Raw genomic sequence first — 23,019 nt, 5'->3', positions numbered from 1 at the left:
GATGACATGATTCTATATATATATAGAAAACCCTAAAGAATCCATTGGAAAACTGTTAGAAATAATCAACAACTACAGAAAAGTTGCAGGGTACAAAATGCGCTTACAAAAATCAGATGCATTTCTATACCCTAATAGCGAACTAACAGAAAGAGAACTCAAGAACACAATCCTATTTATAATCACAACAAAAAGAAAAAATATCTAGGAATACATTTAACCAAGGAAGAGAAAGACCTATACACTCAAAACTATCAGACATTATTGAAAGAAATCAAAGATGACAAAAGAAATGGAAAGATATTCCATGCACATGAATTGGAAGAATAAACAAAGTTAACATGTCCATATTACCTAAAGCAATCTACATATTCAATACAATCCCAATCAGAATCCCAATGATATTCTTCACGGAAATAGGACAAAGAATCCTAAAATTTATATGGAACAACCAAAGATCCCAAATAGCGAAAGCAATCCTGAGAAAAAAGAACAAAGCTGGAGGCATCACAACCCCTGACCTCAAAATATACTAAAAAGCCATAGTAATCAAAACAGCATGGTACTGGTACAAAAACAGACACACTGATCAATGGAACAGAATTGAAAGCCCAGAAATAAAACCACACTTCCATGGACAGCTAATCTTTAACAGAGCAGCTAAGAACACACAATGGAGAAAGGAAAGTCTGTTCAATAATTGGTGTTGGGAAAACTGGACAGCCACATGCAAAAGAATGAAAGTAGACCATTATCTTGCACCATACACAAAAATTAACTCAAAATGCATTAAAGACTTGAAGGTAAGATGTGAGACCATAAAACTCCTAGAAGAAAATATAGGCAGTATACTCTCTGACTCCAATTTTGGCAGCATCTTTTCAAATACCGTGTCTACTCAGGCATGGGAAACAAAAGAAAAAATAAACAAATGTGACTTCACCAGACTAAAGAGCTTCTGCAAGGCAAAGGAAACTACGAACAAAATGAAAAGTCAACCCACTGACTGGGAGAAATTATTTGCAAATCATATATTCGACAAGGGGTTGATCTCCAAAATATAAAAAGAACTCACACAACTCAACAACAAAAAAACAAACAAGTCGATCAAAAAATGGGCAGAGGATATAAACAGACATTTTTCCAAAGAAGATAGACAGATGGCCAAGAGGTACATGAAAAGGTGTTTAACATCACTAATCATTAGGGAAATGCAAATCAAAACTACAATGAGGTATCACCTTACACCTGCTAGAGTGGCTATAATCACCAAGACAAAAAATAACAAATGTTGTAGAGGATGGCGAGAAAAGGGAACCCTCAGACACTGCTGGTGGGAATGCAAACTGGTGCAGCTACTATGGAAAACAGTATGGTGATTTCTCAAAAAATTAAAAATAGAAATACCATATGACCCAGCTATCCCACTACTGGGTTTTTATCCAAAGAACCTAAAATCAACAACTCAAAGAGACTTTCTCACCCCTATGTTCATTGCAGGAGTATTAACAGTAGTCAAGACATGGAAGCAACCCAAGTGCCCATCGACTGATGAATGGATAAAGACGATGTGGTACATATATACAGCATGGAATACTACTCAGTCATAAAAAAGACAAGATCATCCCACTTGCAACAACATGGATGGACCTTGAGGGTATTATATTAAGCAAAATAAGCCAGACAGAGAAAGACAAACACTGCATGATTTCACTCATACGTGGAAGATAAAAAAACACATGGATAAAGAGAACAGATTAGTGGTTACCAGAGGGGGGATGGGCAAAAGGGGTAAAGGGGCACGTTTATATAGTGACAGATAAAAGTTAGACTATTAGTGGTGAGCATGATGCAGCTTACACAGAAACTGATAAATAATGATGTACACCTGAAATTTCACAATGTTATAAACCATTATGACCTCAATAAACAAAATAAAAACAAAAAATATCTACCTGCCAGAACTGTAAGAGAAAAAATTTGTGCTGTTTTAAGTTATCGAGTTTGTGGTAAACTGCCACAGCAGCTTAGATCAGCCGGATAAGCAAACTGGAACCTTTCCACAGGCTGGCTGCAAGTGGTAAATTGGACGCATGACTGATGGGGCTCCTTGTTCCAATGAATCATATTGCTTGTCCTTCAACATTAGAGCTGCATTTTTTAGATCTTAGGGTTTCATGACATTTATTCAAACTGCAATGCCTCTGACAGGCATTCTGCCTTAGTAGCTAATAGGTTTAGCTCAAGGCTTGGCATATTGTGGGTACTTCCTAAATGCTACTGGTTTACTGCCAGCTATGCACAAGGTATCATGAGAACAGGACCTAGAGTTGGGGGAAAGCGGGAGGGAGTTGTCTGGGAGGATGCAGAGTGTCTGTCCAACCCTGCTTCCTCCGTTCCCTCCATTCCTGCCAAGTCCATCCTAGGACCAGATACAAATCATCTCATCAAAGGCCTGGAAGAACATTTTTGTTGCTATTGCAGGGGAAGCTCCACAATCATTCATTCCTGACTTCACCTTTACTCCTGTTAGCTACAGTGATCCACCAATACCTCCTGTGAGATAATGGAAAATATATATTGGTCTCTGCCCCCGGTTCCTGGCACAGAGCTACTGAAACCCTTGTAATTTCCTACATGATAAGAGCACTAGGAACATTTTTTATTTTAATATTTGCTCTTTGACCCCGATTCCTAACACCAGGAAGGCTCCTGAAACCCATGTAATTTCCTGGGTGACAGAAGTGCCTTTTGTCCTAATGAGACAACTCTGGGTGGGCTCCTGGATAGCTCCTGGATAAGAGCTGTTCACCAGAAAGGCCAAGCCATGATTAGAAACGGAATTTTCAGCCCTGCCTCCCATTCTCTTGAGAAGGGAGAAGGGCTGAAAATGAAGTTAATGATTGCTCATACCTACATGATGAAGCCTCTTATAAAATCCCAAAAGTATGGGGTTTGGAGAGCTTCCAGGGTGCTGAACACATCCACACTGGGAGGGTGATGCTCCTTAATTAATTCCACGGAGACAGAAGCTCCTGTGGTTGGGCCCTTCCTAGAGGTTCTATCTCTTCATCTAGCTGTTCATCTGTATCCTTTATCATATCCTTTAATAAACTGGTAAAGGAAAGTGTTCTCCTGAGTTCTGTGAGGCACTCTAGCACACTAATCTAACCTGAGGAGGGGGTTGTGGGAACCTCCAACTTGTAGCCAAATTGCACAGAAGTTGTGGGTAACCTGGGGACCTACTACTTGTGATTGGCATCTGAAGTGGGGAGCAGTCTTGTGAGAGGGAGCCCTTACCCTATGGGATCTGATACTATTTCCAGGCAGATGGTGTTCGAATTGAGAGTTAAGCTGTAGGACACCCAGCTGGTATGGTGGAGAATTGCTTGGTAATGTGGGGAAAACCCACACACACATTGGAAATTGCTCTCAGAACAAATTTCACCTCCATATACAGCCCGTGTCCATAACCTTCTTTGGCCTAATTGTTTCTAGCAGTTGACAACCATTTCCCCCAGGCTCTCACCAGGAGTCCATGGTGATAACAATAATCATGAAAGCACTAATACCTGTTTATGGAGGGCCTAGTATGTGGCAGGTGCTTTATACGCAGTATCTCTAATTACTACAGCTCAACAAAAAGTAGGTATTATTATAATGTCTTCTTATACATACATAAGTTAATTGAGGCTCAGAGAGAGGAATTATTTTAACCAAAATCATATAGGTGATCAATGATAGAACCCAGATTCAAAGCAAGGTTGCCCCGATGCCAAACTCTTTCCATTTTGTTGCATGTTCCTGACCAACAGCAAAATGTGCCTCAAGTACCTAGCACAGAGTTTGACATATAATAAGGTCTTAATTTATGTTGGCTTTTATTTTGTCATTATGTGTCTATGACTATGATAATGGCTGACAGCCAGAATGTACATGAAGCACAGAAAACCCACAGGCATGGTGGCCTAGGGCCCAGCAGATAGAAAGGGCCCACTTGGCCTTTCTGTAGCCCATGTCCCTGGAGAGTTTCAAAGCCAGAGATGCTCTTCTGCTTCTTCATTTTCCTCCTTCCACATATCCTATTATTTCTAGAAATGAGAAAATAAAGGAAGTGCAGCCAAAAGAGGAACGAGAGGAGAAAATGTATACATAGAGAGGCTCTTAGATTGAGCCCTTCTTCACCTGGCATCCTGCCAAATGGATTCCCTCTCTTCCTCCCTTTAAAGGCTCCCCCACAGGCCTCTACGCCTGCATTGACATTATCCTGGAAACCTCTACATGCTCACCTCCAACCACACACATACTGTTGTCTGAGAAGCAGAGGAGCAGAAGGGCGGTGGGATTTAGGGAGAAAGTGAGAGAACCCTCACCTGAAAACAAATATGTCGTCTTATATTCTTTTCCCATTCTGGCTACTAGAACACCTCAGCATTGGCACAACTTAAGGACAAGTTATTTTCATGTGAAGATATGTAAAATTTGAATTGGGACAAAGCATTTTCCTTATGATGTTGAAAAACAGGTTCCTGAGAGCTTTGAGTAGGTAAGGCAAGCACGTGGCACACAGAGTCCCTTTCTCCAATCTCTGACCTGTGGCAGGCATCACCAGTTGATCGTGGCACTCTTCTCCGCTGAACCCAGACCAATCAATTGGAGATGACACTTTAGAGGACAGTCATTTGGCTTGTCTGAAATACAGCATGGCTTTGCAGACGAGGTGCTCTGTGAACTCTTCCTGAGTTGTGAATTCACTTAGCAATTTTTGAATTCTATTCATCGATTAAAGCAGAGGTCCCATCCTACCCACTCTGGGAAGTCTTCTCTAATCATATTGTTGTTTGTCTTGCCTCCTTTGATACTGACATATCCTGGGAAGAATCCACATTTTGTGGGGACTGAAACTTGGCAACAGCTTTGTAATATTTTCTATAAAGAAAATGGAAAGATAATTCAGTTTTTCTTCTGGGTTGATTTGAATTTGTTCAGAAAAGTTTATTTGGGTTTCATACTAATTATTAATAACATCATGTAAATTTTCAGGATGGTCTCTACTTTGGGGAAACCACTACCAATTTCCTTTCAAATATGAGTTTTAAGATTTCAGAGCATTTCAAGTTTTCTGTGCAGTGTCTAACTGAACATAGTCTTATAACTGATGACACTTATTGACCAGATTGTCCTCACTGTCCTCATATCATTAAATTTTATTTCTAGGAAGGGTGTGTCAAAATATCTAAAAGTGTTGTGGTTGACTCATCACCTCCTGGCAAAGAAAACTGGGCAGATCCCTAGGAGCATCAAGTTAGGAATGTTCCTTCCTGAGTTCTATGGACTAGAATCACGCATGTATACTCCAAGCCTTGTGCTTGCTCTCCCACTTCTTTAGAGAGCTCAGAACACACTGAGTATTTCAAAAAGATCCCTAGGATTCATTCCTCTCACTACATGTAGTAAAATATCTGTGAGAATTCGAAAAAATTTTTGAATGAATGAAAAAGTGAGTGAATGAAGAATACTGGTCCAAGCATCTCCAAATATTCTGGTTGCTCTTTTTTCTATATTTCTTGTACTAATGGTGTCAACGGCAATGTGGCTTATTTAACTGAATTTCAGGCTTATCTTTCCAGCCACTGGGATTGCAGTCATGGTGACATAGAATGTTAACCTTGGAAGAGATCCTAAAGATCACATGGTTCAATCCTTTTTCACTGTTAATAGATAAGGAAACTGAAGCTGAAAAAGTTGAAGTTGTTGTCCAGGGCCTCAGAGAAGCTCTTCTAAACCCTCTCGTGGCCTGTTACCACAACGATACTCTTTAGTACATATTGCAAAATAAATGCTTATTGCTTCCTTTTAACAGACTCGGAATCAGAATCCTTTCGCCTGCCTTGAAATCAATCACTTCTGCAGTTTCCTCCCCTCCCTTATTTTTTATCTAAGACACTGAGTGTTTATTAAATGTCTGTGCATTCAGCGTCATGAGAATGCAAAGAAACATGGTCTCGACTTAAAGAGCTCATAATCTACTTAAGAGAAGAAACACCTATATGGCCTTCTTCATGGCAGGGCATAATTATGGGGAAATTCCTGTTCATGGCCCCCGAACTCAGTGTGAAATAAAAGTTGTTTCTCTTTTAGACCAAAATCTTTTCATTTTCAATGAAACCTTTGAAGAAAGGCATCCTAAGAGTTAAGCCATTTCAGCAAGGCTGCTTACCTAAACAATAGAATTTTAGCCACATAAAGATGGGGCTGTCACTTTCAAGAGTATTGTTCTTTAAATGGAGCATATCATTGTCTTTGGCCATTGAACTAACTGGCCATACATAGTTGGTGTATTTTGTTTTTGTCTGCATATGACCTGGAGGTCATAAGTTAAGAGATGTGGATGGAACAACACAAACCAAATGCTTCCTCAAGCAACTGCTATGATGTGTCTCATGAGAAATAGCCTTAGCCAGTCCTGGGAAGCAGTAAAATATAATGAAATGCACAGATTTGTGTTAGTAATTCAGGAGATGTTTATAAATATTTCTTGAATCCTTAATATATCCAAGCACTATTGAATCTCTGACGATATAGCAGTGAATAAGAGAGAAAGAGATCCTTGCTTCATTCTAGTGGGGCAGCCAGGCAAGGAACAATAGACTAGAAAATTTGCATAGTAATGAGAACTATGCAGAGAAAAAAATGGTTGATAAAGCATAGACTGGAGGATCAGGGAATGTTTCTGGGGAAAAATGATCTTGAGGCCGAGACCTGAATGACAAGAAGGAAGTAACTGGGAAAGACCCGGAGCAAAGGCGTGGAAGATGCTCCAGGCAGAAGGAGCATCCTGTGCAGAGGAGATAAGGCCAAAAGGGCCTGGGCATGTCTCAGAAACAGAACTTAGGCTGGTGTCGCTGGAGCCTGCAGGAGAAGAGAAATAGGGCAGGAGGTGAGGTCAGACAAGCAAGCAGGGGCCAGAACATGTTAGACTTTGCAGGCAGAATAAGGAGTTTGGTTGTAACTCCAAAGGCAATAGAAGCCAGTGGAGAGTTTTAAGCAGGGAAGTTACATGATCTAACTTACATTTTTAACAGAACAGTTTTCATTCTGTGAGGAGAAGGATTGTAGGAAGGAGGTGAGGAATCAAGGAGACCAGTTAGGCCGTAATCCAGATTTTCTGGATGAGAGATGGTGGCCTCTTAACAAGGGTGGGGCTATCACACAGACAGACCTGTCTACTACGCTCACAAGCTAGGGGAAGACAGTAAAGTTAGCTTGCTAAACCCTAATTTCCTCACCTATAAAGAGTGGATAATAGTATCCATCTTAGAGATTTGTTTTGTGGATTAAGTGAGATAAAACAGAGTACCCAGCACATACTAAGCGACATTCTACAAAGCCAAAGGACAGCATGCTGACAATCTAGATGAGGAGTCAGCAAACTATGGCTCATTCCACCCACTTCTTGTTTTGTTAATAAGTTTCATTGGAACATAGCCATGCCCATTTGTTAGCTATAGTTGCTTTCACGGTACAACAGCGAAGTTGAGTAGTTGTAGCAGAAATCGTATGGCCTGCAGAACGTAAAATATTTACTCTCTGGTCCTTTACAGAAAGTTTGCTGACCCCGATCTAGACTGTAATCAAGAGCAGGAGGAAGGTAAGAGAGACGTACTCTATCTGTACACCTAGGGGGCAGTACATTCAGAGAAATAATAGTGGCATGTCATGTACTGTATTTTTCAGGTGCTCTGCAAAACAGAAGGCCTAGGTGTAAAGAGGAGATTAATAAAAGGAAGCATTTGAAATAAACTTCAAATGTCATCGTCACATAAACCAACCAATAATATGATGTAAATTTACACAGTGTCTCTATATTTTCATTCTATTTATCAATAACTTTATTAAAATAATCCACTACAGATTCATAAATTCAGTGTCAGAGAGAATAAGTAATGGGAAAGATACATATCAATAAATTGGAAGAGCCATAAATAAAATACAGAGTTCAGCCAGGCAGTCAACAAATATTAATTTAGCATTAAGGAAGTGCTGGGTCCAGCCCTAGGTCCTGGGATATACAGCGGTAGACACGACAGCCAGCAACCTTGCTTTCACGAGACCTTGAGTTTAATGTTTGCTTTTGGGGGAGGCCTGCAGGACTGCGTGTAAGAGTCTTTGTGCAAATAAAGACCCTCTTCTTCTTCAAGACACTTTATCGGTAGGAAACATTTAAAAAATACTGATTTTCTTAGGGCCATCTGCCAAAAAATGAATATAAATATTTGACTTTACTGTAACTATGATGTGAATGGTGCTTGGATGTGGCCTCCATTTGCAGGATAGAAACAACGCTCAGTCGTAAGTGGAAGCCCCAGAGTACGTGTTCAGAAGAGAAGGGAAGCACTCGGCTGAAGACTGTTTTTCTAGTTATCAATTTTTACTAAGTCAGTGAGCCCTAATTATGGTTTATCTGCATCCTAAGAGTGTCCACAAGAATTTCATACAGCTCTCCAAAACTTTTAATATGAAATTTAAGCAAACTGTGTACTGTACTTGAAAGAGTGGACAAGGGGCAGAGTGTGGCAAAATAAAATGACCAGCTATAGGATGTCCCAGTGACCAGAAATTTTTGATACTCTCTGAGAATGCAGCTGGTTTGGGAGTAGTGTGGGGAGTTGTGTTGGTGTTTGTATTTTCACTGAATCTAATTTATTTATTTACTTTCTGGTTTGAATTTAAAAACTCCGATTTGAAGTTCAAGGTTTTATATCACATAGTGGTATACAATTAGAATTCCTAGGTGCAGGGGCTGGCACAGTGGCCGAGTGGTTAAGTTCATGCACTCCGATGTGGTGGCCCAGGGTTTCCCTGGTTCGGATCCTGGGCGCGGACATGGCACCACTCATCAGGCCATGCTGAGGCAGCATCCCACATGCCACAACTAGAAGAAACCACAACTAAAAAATACAACTATGTACCGGGGGACTTTGGGAGAAAAAGGAAAAATAAAATCTTTAAAAAAAAAAAAAAAGAATTCCTAGGTGCAGAAGTCCCATATAAAGGCACTAGGAACAGTTTTATAAAGCACAGAGCATTACACAGGCAATTTCTTTGGAGCTGGGAGCAAAGTGTGCATGCAGTAGGTCGAGATCATGATGATTTTTTCATGATCATTTTTTCCGTTTGTTCAGGACAAAGATGAAAACATACAAGAATTAGCAGAGCTTGGCTCTGGCTTAGCAGAAGCAGAATGGAATACAAGAAAGGGTGAAACAGGGAATGAAAAGGAATATGTGGGAAGGAAGACAATACTTTAATTGAAAGTCTCTTCCTCTTTATTCTCCCAAATCTTGTTCTCAAGGTGTCACTTACTTTTATTTCTTTTCCGGGTGTCCTAGATGCCATGCCAATAAACAAAACAAAGTCTCTCTTGCCTTTTCCGCCCTAAGTGCCCTCAAGCAGAATAAACACAGTTCATTTCACTGGGAATTTGGGCAAGGGTAATTAGGAAAGTTTGCTTTTCCTTATTAATAAAGGTTGAAAGTTACTAGTTTATTTCCAATTGCTAGTTAGATAGTTTTCTTCATGTTAACTTTTTATATGTATTTTTGAGGATTGATATTACAGTTATTCATATTACCATCAGATTATATGTTATTGAAATCAAAATGTGGAGATAAAGCAGACTCAACCACACTGATCTTTGCTCTTCTGTAACTCTACTATAAAGCTTCTTATTATTATGAAGTTTATTATTACTATCAAATTTATTATCCCATTTCATAAACTACTCTGTGATTGGGTTTCTTTTTTTTTTTTTAAAGATTGGCACCTGAGCTAACATCTGTTGCCAATCTTGTTTTTTTTCCTCTTTCTTCTTCTCCCCTAAGCCCCCAGGACATAGCTGTGTATTTTAGTTGTGGGTCCTTCTAGTTGTGGCATGTGGGATGCCGCCTCAGCATGGCTTGATGAGTGGTGCTAGGTCCTCGCCCAGGATCTGAACCCATGAAGCCCTGGGCCGCCAAAGCACAGCAGGCAAACTTAACCAGTCAGCTACTGGGCCGGCCCCATGTGATTGTGTTTTTAAAATCAATAATTAGTTATCTCAAATATGTTGATGTAGGCAGTGTCTCTCATTCCACAGGAGATATCAGAAAAATCTCTATTTCCTTTCAAATGTTTAAGAAATTAAGAAATGGAAGTAGACACTAAAATAAGTTATCTAACCATATTCTAATGGGCCTGCAAAACTTACTCAATAAATAAACATTATACTCTCATTCCAGTTGACCTTGATAAAAACATTGCTAAGCCATGATCTTTATTGTGTATTTAGAAGTATGAGCTTCTACCCAGTTGAGACCATAAACGGGGGGAAAAGCCAAAAGCCACAAGAGAGAAAACATTTTGGTCAACTTTGTGCTTGCTGAGCTGTTTTCCCTCATAAAATTTACAGATTAAGGGACATATTTCTATACATGATCACAGTCCCCAGGGGTAGCGGTAACCAAATATATATTACTTTTATTTAAGAAATGCTTCTCTATTACTTGCTTATTTTATAAACAAACACACACTCACTAACTATAATCTCCTGAACTTTAAAACATTTTTCTCACAGGCTAAAACTTTCTGTATTAACTCTTATTTCCTTGTTTATTGGAGATTTCATAGACACTACGTGAGAAAATAGTTGTTTTCTCTTGCTAACGACCAAGTGGGAAATTCCTACTGTTTAAACATAATCATGAATTAGAATCTAATTATAGTAGAAACTACTCTGGAAGGAATAGCGTCTATGGAGCTTGTGAAGAACTGTAAGTGTAGAAGCAGAGTGAGGGAAAGAGAGAGTACGGTTCATACACTCTGCCTTCCACGGGTGGTTCCTGACATAACATTAGGTGGCTCAAGGACAGGGAATCAAATAATATTGAATCATACACGAAGTTATTAACTGTTTAGTTCTTTCTCACACCTTGTGTTACCATTGAGGAGAAAGTTTGCACCTAAGGACAATTTTCGTGCCCTTTTAACACTTGCTAAGCTTCCTTTTCAACAAAGAGAGAGGGCCTCAGGCAGAATATAGAATAAAACAAGACATGAGCAATATTTTGTTTTCATTGTATCTGTTTAGGGCAAGTGAAAGTGATTTTTCATCAAGATGGTAAGATAAAGTTTCTTTTAAAAATAAATTTGTTTAGATAGAAAGTAAGCTAATTGAAATAAAAATATTGAATAATAAAGGTGATGCATAAATATGGCAAATATTGTGAAGTGACTGAGTTTGGAATATACTTTTAGAATCCTCTAAATAGAGAGGAGACCATCTTCGCCCAGACTTCCTCTATTCTTTTATCTTCCTTTCCACCCCTCTTTTCTTTTCTACCCTCTATCATTCAACAAGATGTATTGAGCCACTAGGTAAAGTATTTGACACTGTGCTGGGCACTGAGAACCCAGAAATATAAAGATTAATACATCATCGTCATTTTCAACCTGCTCAGTTTCACTGGAGACACAGATATGCAAACAATGATGATATAGTGAGAAATGTCATGTGTGTGCAAGGTATGGTATAACCCAGAGGAGGGATAACCATGTGGGATGCAAGGGGAGGTGTCGGGTTTTGACCTTGGGAATCAGTCCCATAAAATATAGTCCAATTTCATAAATATATGTTTAATTTATTCAGCAAACTTCTATTGAGCCAGACATTGTGTTAGATACTGAGGATTTGGACAGGAAAAAACACAGTCAAAGTTTTAATAAGCTTTCAATTACAAGGGGAGACAAGGAAAGCAATGGTTATACAGATCTATACGCCTTATCTGAGACTCTTGGAGGCAGATGTGTTTCACAATTCTGAATTTTTAGAATGTTAATGTGATGCACAAACTGTATATTACATAACACTCATTAAAGGGGCTGGGGCAGTACCTCCAAATTAAAACATGAACATTCACTAAGTGGAATGAAGACTACAGCTAGCCTCATACCAATTCAGTGTAGGTTGTTGGTTTTTTCAATTTTTAGGATTTCCAAATTGTAGAAAAGTGTGAACCTATTCTTCAAAATAACTATACGCTGCAGGGTGTTTTGGAAGAACAAAGGCAGGCCAATGAACCACATTTTAACAGAAAAAGGGGCAGGAAGGCTTCCTTAAAGATATATTTTCTGAATGGAGTCTTGCAGGATGAATAGGAGCTAACCAGACAGAGAAGATGGAAGAGGCAGAGGATTGGAGGATGAGAAGAAGGGTTTCCTAGGCAGTAGGGACAGCCTGTAGAAAGACAATGGCCTTGGCGGTGGTGGGGGAACCACAAGTAATTCAGAATGGCTGTGTGTGCACTGTGCTTGAGACAGAAATGGAGAAGGGCCTGGAGATGGAAATGCTGAGGCAGAATAGCTATGCTCAGGTGGAAGCAGTGGCCAGGGCGGGATGCTTGCTAAGCTAAACCTCTATCCTGAAGGATAAAGAGAGTTACTAAAAGATTTTAACAGTGTGTAGCCATGTGAACAGATTTGAAATTAGAGGAGAATCATAATATTGGATGACAGAGCTGATGCGCTATGCAAAATGAAGAGGAAACTGTAGTTGTCTCTGTAGAGATTATGAGAAAATGCAGCTGGCATGGTTTGGCTCATAATAATTGCTCAACAAATTGCAGCAATTAGAAGGTCAAAGGCAGGGATGTGGTAGGGATGGATAAGAGGGGATAATTCATAAATCTCTCAAAGAATTATTCAGGACTCAGTATCTGATTGGACTGAGAGAGACGAGGGTGGAGTCTCCTCCCCTCCAAGGCCTCCAAGCCTCCCCCTGGCTTCGAGGTGCGTTGCTTGGCGGTGCTACTAATAGGCTAGGGAATGCTGGAAGAGGACATGGTTCTGTTGTCCTCCGGGTAGAAAAGGAGAGAGGATGTGTTCCATTTTGGACATGATGAAATATGGGTTAGGGACTCAGGGAGATTGTCTTAGTTGGATTTGGGAGTTGTTATTTGATAGCCCAAGGCTTAATATGGATGAGATCACAGAGAGACAGTGCATGGTATGAGAAGCAAGGAAGACTGAGGTCAGCATCCTAGAAAATACTTTAGAGAAAGGGAAGGGAACTGACTGCCATGTTAAGTGCCCTTGAAAGATCAACTGAGATATGGTCTAGGAAAATCCTTCGTGGACATGGTAAATAGAAAGACAACTGCGATTTGAGAGGAGCAGTTTCAGTCGATGAGGAGGGCAGAGGCCCGATGTCTATGAATAAAGGAATGTGCAAGTGAGAAAGCAGGGGTGCTGCGCCAACTACAATCTTTTAGATACCTGGCTGTGAAGGGATGGACACAGAGAACAAGGACAAAATTAAAGGCAATCATGGACTGAAAGGAAAGATTTTTGGTTAGTTTTAGTCTTCAAAGGCAAGAGAGAAGCTGCCAGACTCCCAGTTACTTCTTATAGTGAGTTTTTTCGGTTGTGGTGCAGGCTGCCCCTGGAGAGGTAGTGTCTTTAGCCTGAACACAAGTATTTCTCAGAAAAAGACAGCCAGATGAGCAGACTGGACTGGGACAGCTCTGCAGGAAAGCACGCTTTTCTGGGCTCATCTCCCAGGTGCTGCTTCTTGGGCTCACTTCCTGTAGAGCTTTTGCAACTTCCTTCCTCTATTGTCGACCTGGTTGGCTGCTTGCCACTGGTTTAAGATAGTTCTTATGGCTGTCTTGTAAAATACCTGCGTGTGCGCAGGATTTACCAAGGTGATGCTCTTCCCAAGCCACCCCACCCCGCTCCTGTAGCCTGTATTGTCTGCTTCACACATTCCATTTAGCTATTTGCAGCTAAATTCCCACCAATTCCTATGAGTGGCTGAGGAGATAAAGCACGAGGCTGGACACATTGGAGACATAAGAGGACACGGCATTTGCCTCCATGGGCCATATAATCCAAGGCATGGGAACGTCTTGTAAATAACCATAAGCGGCTCTTAAACTTTTGGAGATATATACATCTCTTTGAAAAGCTGATGAAAACGATGTACTTCTCCCCATTACACAGCACACAGAATTTAACCTAAAATTTCAGAGGGCTTGTGGACTTGCTAAATTCTAAAGTGGCTTTTCAAACTCAAGTTAAGAATGCCCAAACGATAGAGTCATTGGTGCTCTATTAGTTTGTGACCTCAGGGGCCGGCCCGGTGGCACAGTGGTTAACTGCGCACCTTCTGTTTCAGCAGCCCGGGATTCGCTGGTTCGGATCCCGGGTGTGGACACGGCACCGCTTGGCAAGCCATGCTGTGGTAGGCGTCCCACATACAAAGCAGAGGAAGATGGGCACGGATGTGAGCTCAGGGCCAGTCTTCCTCAGCAAAAAGAGGAGGAATGGCAGCAGTTAGCTCAGGGCTAATCTTCCTCAAAAAAATAAATAAAAAAAAAAAAGTTTGTGACCTTAGCTAAAATAACGCTTCTGAGACTCAATTTCCAGATTGCGCCGCCTGTCTTGCAAGGATTTTGTGAGGACTAAATGAGATAATATGAATGAGGAGCTGAGCACATAGCCCAACACAGAACTGATGCCAATAAAATTTCATCGTTATGTGTGTTATAGAGGAAGTGAGCTAGGTGTTAATGAAGTGGTATAGTTAACTCACTGCTCTCTGGTTAAGGAGTTATTCTGGCATGTAGTTGTCACAAGCTGATGAAAACGTTGTTGTCAGTTTCCCATATTTCAGTTGTTTCCCACCTACCTCTAGAATTTTTGCTTTACCTCAGTGCCACCTGAACTATTACTTTATTTATGGGGAGGTTTTTTTTTAGCTATTATATACTTGCTTTAAAAGGAAACTTTGGATCCCCACCATAAATAGAAAACTACTTTCACTTGCCATAAATAGAAAGTACCAGTAACAATAAAACAACGAAAACTTAACAACGCTATAAATTCTAGTTAGATATCAGTGCTTACCTAGGGCTTTGAGCTTGAGGTCGACTCTCTGATAAAAAGAGAATTTAGCGAGTGTGTGAGAAAGAATACTTTCTTGGAATCAGAAGACCTGAAAGAGAATTGAAAAGGGGGTAACTTTCTCCCCAGAGTGATTCGCTGTCATTTAATGCACTCTGCTGGGAGCACCAATTAAACGCAGCTCCCCTGACTCCCGTCAGAGGCTCTCCCTTTGGGAGACACTAATGTGAGGGGCAGTTGCCTTGCTCCGCACCCGCACCTGAATAACAAGTTCTGTGCGGGCAGCATCCTGAATCCAACTGTCCTCAGCCTTGTCCAGAACAGGAGCTCCGCGAAGCCTTGCCACTTGAGTTCCTAGAAAGAAGGACACTCAGAGGTCCTGGCCCCTATTTCCTCGCTCAGGGCCCACCTCACATACCAGAGGGCTCCGGAGTTTTATTTTTTCATTGGACAGGGAGCTGAGGCAATCTAGGTGCTGCTGGGACCTCGGTGGGTGGAAGGGACGCTATGGACATTGTTTCGAAGCTGTGTGCCTGGCAAACACTGCTTCTACAGGGATTGTATGCTGTAGATTAATCATAATAAAAAAGCAAAATTGCCTAACGATGATTTTATTTGCTTAGGCTTGAATAAGCATCAATTAATCAGATAATCAGAGATTATTTTGTTATTCTAATGGAGGTGCCCAATGGAACTCTATTCAGTAGCCCACAGGAAACGACTTGTCCTCCCTCCCTTCCGGGAGCTTGCTCCGCTCCCCACTCCCCAGGTAAGGCCAGACGCCCCTCGGCCCCTGCCCCTCCGCCCGGCCGCTGCTCAGCCCCGGGGCGCCGGCCGACTGTGCATGCTCACCGGGCTGGGTGGGCGGCCAGCGGGGAGCGGGCTCAGCCGGCCGCCGCGCCCCTACCTGAGCCGGGCCCGCCCCCAGCGCACCGGCCCGGGCGGGCACCTGGCGGGCGCTGCGGCCCCAGCAGGCGGAGGGAGGAGACGCCGCGCGGGGCGGACGCCGCGGGACCGCGCTTGGCCTTCCTGAGCCGCGGCCGAACTTTTCCCCAAGAAGTCGCACGTCTCGGGGCAGGAGGAGCGGGGCGGGGAGGGGAAAGCGGAGTTCCTGGAAGAAGCGGCAGTCGCAGCCCCACAACATGGCCTCCGCCACCTCCTCCTCCTCTCCAGCGGGCGCCGAGAGCGCCCCTCCTGCGCAGGTGAGCGCCGCGCCGCCCCCCTACCTGTGGCTTTCTTCCCGGGCATTGGGGCGCGCAGGTGGCCGGGGCAGGGGTCCCAGGAGCCGCGGAGGCGCAGGGGCGCTGCTTGCAGCGCGGCCCTCCTGGGGGTGCCGGGGGGATCTGGGAAGGCGGCCGGAGGGGGACCCGATCCCTGCGGGTCGTGGGGGTCTTGGCTGCGCCCGAGGACGCGGGACTGAAGTTGCGGCGCAGGGCACAGACCGAGCTCGCAGGCTGCCCCAGCGCCCGCGCATCCCGAGGAAGGAGGGAGAGCCCAAGGATTTGGGGGTTCTGCTTCGAAACATTTGCCTAGAAGAAGAAAAGTGCGGCCCAGGGCTCGGGACGCCCTCACCTCTGTCTCCCGTCTTTGGGCTTCTCTGTTCTTGGCTCGCCCCTCCAACTCCGTGCCAGGCTGAACCCTTCCTAAGGACACGACCGAAGTAGGCTGCGCGTTTGGCGGGGAGGAAGAAGTCACCTGGTTCTGAAAGTTACCTTCAGAGTTAGGCTTGTTTTTCCCCCCTCCTGTTTTGAAGGCGAGTCGAGATACTTCCTTTAAACCCAGTGAGAATACAAAATATACTTTAAAGATTGGGACATAGATAAAGTGCAGATCCGAGCGGAGAGAGTGGCAGTGCCTGGGGTGGCTTGTGATGGGGTTCCTTCTTCTCTGATCTTTTCGAGTCTTCCATAGACACGATAGTAAAACACGCACGAAGTAAAAACCGGCGCTTGATGTGCGAAACCGCAGTTTCAAGGTCAGTCTTCCTCCCACCCCATCCCCTCCAACAGATCACCACCTTTAAGCCTGGGGGCGTTTAGTAGCAATTTTGCAGCTGCCACTGTGTGTGTAATATAGGATAATTGGTTTAAAGCGCTTGGGTATGTTTTCATGTACAGACATTGTCTACGGAAGAGGACTTAAACAATAGTTGTCCTTGGGGAGGGGACCTGGGGGACGGGTGGGAGGGAGAGGAGAGAAACTCAATTTTCACATACCTTTTGGGACTTTTTTTTTAACCATGTGCGTACATTATCTATTTTAGAAAAAAGAGAGAAACTACCTTTTTAAAAAGGAGGCACGTTTGAGTAGCCTTGAAAGCAATAGTTTACCTAGTTTCAAATGATATAGAATTGCCCTTGAAACACACAAATCTCCTTACCCAACTAGTGTTTTTCTTTTAGCTGTCTCTAAAAGTCCTCAGGGAATCAAGAGGAAGTCTTCAAAAGGGAACTCATATCTTGACAGCGTCAGTTGATGGATTTTATTGCTACCTTGATTCTGAGTTTTAATTTTGCTTGTTTGAGAATGTGTGGCTTGTCTAATTTGGGAAGAGGCCACCTTCTCTTAAAAGCACGATCGGGAGTCATCCCAGGGTTGTGCCAGACCTTATTCCAGGAGGGTAGGCCAAGGCAGGTAGGCTCGAGTAGGAAGACTCGGGGGAGACAGTCTCAGAGTGGACAGGACTGCTGTTTTAGCAGTTCAGGCATCCTTGTAATCTGCTGACCTGGGCTCAAACGCATGCATCTTTAAGGAAGCAAATTTTCAATATTGAAAGTGAATGTAAAGTTAAAACCACAGCTGTGAAACAAAAGCTGAAACAAAGCAGTCCACTGAATATCTTCAACCCATCTACTAATATCTAGAGGGCTGATTTCTCTTAGTTCTCAAATCAGTGGAGGATGAATAAATGAGTTGTGAATCTGGACTGTAGTTAGATCGTTATTTATGATGAGCCATGTATAATGGTTCTCAGTGTTGTTTTTGTGAAAGCATAAATAAATATCTGTTTCGTAATCTGCATAGTGATGTGTTAGGCTTCATAGCAGAGAATGTGGCTTGATGTCCTTCAGACAATATAAAGACCAGTGGTGTGTTTTGGAATCCAGGGGAACACTGTGGCTTCTGAATTTGTTTGCATTTTTGTGGTGGTTACATTATGACTGTGGTTTTCCTTTATTCAGTACTTCAGATTTTTTTTTCCTTTTACAGTGTTAATGGGTTTATTGCATGTGAATCTGCCTAATTCTAGAGTAATATTTTGGTAGTTGAAAAGAACATAATTGTTCTGGACTCTCAGTGGTTCTTCTTAGGTTAATTTCTAATTAGTAACTTCTTTATTTAAAAGTTATCTATTTTTTATGCACAAAATGTATATTTTTGTAGTATGTGTTATGTAATTATAGGAAAGCATTATAATCCAAATTGGAGATCCTATGAAATTCTAGCCTATATAAATGGCATTTTTACTTTTTTGGATATCCTAAATACCTGAAATTGATGAGACCAACTACCTGATACTTTTACACAAGAACTATTCTGAGTTAATGAATTTTAATTGGAATATTTAACCTTGCTACAACGTCTCTAAACTTGTTAAAGTCTACCCTTCTGAAAAGATCAAGGTTACTAATGATCTAATCAGATCTGAAGTAACCTTGCACTGTATGTATTGACTGGGCTGTTGTTCACCTAATCCTACCATTGGATCTTGCAAATGTGAATGCCGGTGAGATGCAGCATTAATCCTAAGGTACCTGGAACAATAGGGCCATTTAATTGCGATTTTTCATCTTCTTCCTATGTCAACATGTGAAAACAGCTTAAATTTTAAAATTTGCCTTCCATTCATGATATAATTTTAAAGTTATTTTGATATTATCTACTCTCTATTAGACATGTTTTTTAAGTAAGTAGAAGCCCAGCTGTGGTTATACGTTGAAAGTTCTATCAAAATTAAGTACAGTATCTGTTTGAGTATCTTTTTCCTGATTGAACCTTAAAGGATGTGATAACATCTTCAAAATCTATAGTCATGGTTGAAATACACCCTGGACACTTGTCCCAACATGTTTGAAAGTGGGTAAACTGTATCTTCTTAGTCTTTTTTTTAAAGACTGGCACCTGCGCTAACATCTGTTGCCAATGTTTTTTTTTTTCTTCTTCTTCTTCTCCCCAAGTCCCCCAGGACATAGTTGTATATTCTTTTTTTTTTTTTTAAGATTTTATTTTTCCTTTTCCCCCCAAAGCCCTTCGTTACATAGTTGTATATTTATTAGTTGTGGGTCCTTTTAGTTGTGGCACGTGGGACGCCGCTTCAGCATGGCTTGATGAGCGGTGCCATGTCCGTGCCCAGGATCCAAACCAGTGAAACCCTGGGCGGCTGAAGCAGAGCGCTCGAACTTAACCACTCGGCCACGGAGTCGGCCCCTAAACTGTATATTCTAATAGATTTATCTATTCAAAGGGACATCAGTTTTTCCAGGAACCAATCAAGTTCCTGTTTGACCATGGGAGTGAGATCGGGGCACCAAAATAGAACCAATTCTTTGAGTTTTATGGAAGTGACTCCTGAATTTCCATACAGGAAGGTCCTGTATGGATTAATTAGCAAATACCTTCCATTGGTTAAGAAGAAAGCAGTCACATGAAGGTTACATGTTTTCAGATCTGAGTAGATGGTAGTATTTTTTTCAGAATAAACCCTCTTTAGTACTTGGTAGTGTATATTAGAGATTAAGTGAACTAGTGTTTGGAGTTAGAGCTTTCAAATATGAAAGAAATTATTTTGGTATTTCTTTCATCAGATGATGCTTAGTTACTGCCATTTTCCGATAATATTAAGGAAAGGGAAATATTGAAAAGTTGGCCCTAACACACATTTTGTTTTCTGGGCAGGGCGTGAATATTTGGACCTGGCCTGGTAGAGGAAAGAGGCAGCGTGGAAGTTAATTTGAATACCACTGTAGAAGGGAGAACTGTGTGTTGCTGAATTGGAAAGGCTGTTTCCAGGGTTTTAAAGATAACTGTGGTGATTCATTGGTAGCTGTTTCACCCCTCCAGCCTGGAACTGCGGTTCTGCACTGTGTAGCTTCTCTGGGTAAGGCCAAGGCTGGATGCCAAGGACCTGCCATCCAAGTATGGGGTTTCTCTTTTTTTCCTTTTTTCATGTCGTGACGTCTTATATGGAACTTGGCAAAAAGCAGCTCTGTGACTGCACTTTGCTCTTTAGCATCAAGCACAGGACTTCACACACAGTGGGCCTTCCGTTAAATGTTTGTTGAGTGAATGATGAGATGGACCTGCGCATGCAGATTTAGGAGCAGCTTTAACCATTTGCACAATACTTTTGAGTTCCTACCATGTGAAAGGCACTCTCAGGTACGCAGTCAGTCTTGGTTTTTACTCTCAAGAAGTTCATAATCCAAGTGACTTAGGGTTCACATGGTTCAAGATTCACAGAGAGCCAGCACTAAAAGATTTTTCATGCCTGGATTTTTGGTATCATTTAATCATGTGCCTCAAATTTAGTGGGGGATTTAGTGTATAATCATGAAGGGAAAATGTAGCCAAGGCACCTAAGAATTTAAGGAGAATTGTGTCGGGAAATAGACATACTTCCTAATTTCTATACTGAAAAATGCCACAGAGTGGTAGCATGTGCAAAAAGGCATAGAGAACTGTCTGGAAAAGTGCTCTGATTTATTCTTGTTAATGGCTGCCTAATATTCACAGTGTGGCTAGACCATAATTTATTTTCTTATTTCCCTATTAATAAACAATTACCTAGTTTCTAGTTTCTAGTTTTTTGGCGCCTACAGACAGTGTGGCAAATAAATATCCTTATACATAAAAGAAAAAGTTCACAATCCAATTGGATAGAGAAGACATAGGCATCTTGAATAATAACAGCCACGATTCCTTGTGCCTCTTGTGGTAGGTGCCGTATACTTCAGAACAAACCGTAGTGTGGGTACCGTTATCCCGCTCCATTTCATGTATCAGGCAACTGAGCTTCAGGAAGGCTTTGCAAGTGGTGGTTTGGTAAGGGCTGCAACTGGATTGGAACCCCCGTCTGCTTGAGTAATGCAGAGAGCAGTGATGGTAAAATCAGGAGGCGAGGAATGGAGACCCCATTTTCCAACTAACCAGTGATTTAACCTCAGAATCTCGTCACTTTTTAGGCTTCACTTTCTCCACTGGAAAATGGAGAGAGTTGGAAAAAACTGTTTCTAAGGAGTGGAAAGAGGAAGCCTGGTTGCTCAATAAATGGGAACTGTTATTCTGTGTTATCAGAAGCTAATTACATGTAGGAATAAAATTTGTGTACAAAATTCAAGGCATAGATGGAAAATTTGCTCATGTACTGTGTGCATATTTGCTGTACAAATTTTAATATTTTAGTACTAGTAGAGTGCCGGGTGCATAGTCCTTAATAAAATATTTGATTAAATAAATACATGGATGAGTAAATAAAGAAGAAAAAGTATTTCTCTCCTTCTGTTCCAATCTCTCTCAATGTGTAGGTATCCAGGAGAAAGTCTGATTTTCTATGCTTAAAGTTTATTCACTTCTCTCTTCTCATTTCGCGATTGGGGGAGGTGGTGGAGGATGATTAGAAATTATCATGAGAACAAAAATTACAGCAATAATTGTTCACATTTGTAAAAACTATTTATATTTTTAAGTGTACTTTCATGTTATTTCTTTAAATTTGTGTCTCACAACAACTCTATCAGGCAATTGGAGTAAATAATCTCATTTCAGTGAAAAGAAAAACAAGGTTCCGAGGTGAACTTGTTCATGGTCCTTATGGAGCTAATAAGTGGCAAAGCTGAATGAGGGTTCAGGGAATGAACAGGAAACCTGGTGTGTTGCTGGTGGGAGAATAGACCGGGGGAGCTGTTTTGGAAAGTAGTCTGGCATTACTTAAGCAAATTAACTAGTTATTTATTCTATGACCCAACAATTTCATTCCTACAGGTGGACACTGGAATGTGTCCCATAAGTCCCCTCGAGGACATGAGGAGGTTATTCACTGCTGTGTTATTAGTGGTGGAGGGGGGTGGGAGGTAACTAGGTGACCACTGCTGGGAGGGGGAGAGGTAGAATGGTGGATGCACATCATGGAGTCGTCTCCAGCCATTAGAAGCAACAGGTTAGATAAACAAAAGCAACATGAATGGATCTTAAGGAATATAGTGCTTGGTGAAAAAGGGAAGAGTGTGAGGTATAGTTATCGTTTATGTGAATTAAAAATTCATAAGCATAGTACAGCACACATCTTGCAAAAACGCATAAGATGCTCATTAAGCACATTAGAATGGATGCCTGTGGGGCCCAGTGCATGGCAGTAGTCTATGGAGATAAAAAGGAATAAATAAATAAATAAAATAGTGATAATGTGCCATGAACTTGTAAGTATGGCTGACTCAACGTGCTGAATGGTGAAGGTAAAAACAAAATAAAACAAAACAAAACAACACAGTGTTACTTGATATAGTTTGAATCCCTTTTATGTGATCAACTTTTACCACTAGGCTTAACCAAAGAAACTGATATTATATATGGGACAGATGTTCCGAGTGAGATAAGATTTGGATTGTTTTGTCAAGTTTCAAGTGAAATTTTGCACAGACAGCAACATCTTTTTCTTTTTAAAAGGTTTACAGTGTGGTACACTTGAGTTGGTATAATTTAAAAATTAAGTTGCTTTTTAATTTTGTATTTTGGATAATGAAGACTGATGTGTCACATAGTACTATAAGCTTTTGCAGAATTAGAGTGTAATATACTAAAGAATTAATTCTAAAGTGATATTCAAACTATCCTTATCATTTTTCATGGATTCAGAAGGTACTCAGCATTCTATCAGATTTAGAAATAGTTGTCTGCGTGTAAATTATCCTTAAAGGATCTAAATATGTGATTTTTTTTTTTTGGTAGATATTTCCCCTTCTGTTGTAATATTTGTTTTCCAAGTTAAATTAGAAGTATAATAGGTCACTTCTTTTGGCTTAAAACACTGCAGATTTATTATGTTGTAGTTCTGGAGGTCAGAAGTCCAAAATGAGTTGGCAG

At 41.3% G+C, this 23,019-nt stretch overlaps 2 protein-coding genes across 11 annotated transcripts in view; one reads left to right on the top strand and one right to left on the bottom strand.

Annotated features, from left to right (window-relative positions):
- The window catches only part of CDK1 (cyclin dependent kinase 1), a 62,704-nt gene extending 45,875 nt beyond the window's left edge, over positions 1–16,829 (bottom strand). The window contains exons 1-2 of one of the 2 annotated variants that reach the window (XM_070225632.1): positions 16,513–16,829; positions 14,944–15,031 (exon numbers count right to left, since the gene is read on the bottom strand). The gene's annotated coding sequence lies outside the window, so the exon portion shown is untranslated. Of the gene's footprint in view, positions 1–4,373; positions 4,699–14,943; positions 15,032–16,512 lie in introns of those variants that run through there. The other variant, XM_014733412.3, reaches the window with a different exon arrangement.
- ANK3 (ankyrin 3) overlaps positions 15,862–23,019 on the top strand; it is a 627,813-nt gene continuing 620,655 nt past the window's right edge. For 7 of the 9 annotated variants that reach the window (XM_070225362.1, XM_070225335.1, XM_070225313.1 and 4 more), the window contains exon 1: positions 15,878–16,142. In XM_070225362.1, the coding sequence (XP_070081463.1) occupies positions 16,083–16,142 (60 nt within the window). In that variant the 5' untranslated portion in view covers positions 15,878–16,082. Of the gene's footprint in view, positions 16,143–23,019 lie in introns of all 9 variants that reach the window. The other 2 variants (XM_070225383.1, XM_070225455.1) reach the window with 2 other exon arrangements.

This window comes from Equus caballus, chromosome 1, assembly GCF_041296265.1.
Source record: "Equus caballus isolate H_3958 breed thoroughbred chromosome 1, TB-T2T, whole genome shotgun sequence".
Lineage (NCBI taxonomy): Eukaryota > Metazoa > Chordata > Mammalia > Perissodactyla > Equidae > Equus > Equus caballus.
Note: the sequence above shows the minus strand (reverse complement) of the source record. Positions and strands in the feature narration are given on the sequence as shown.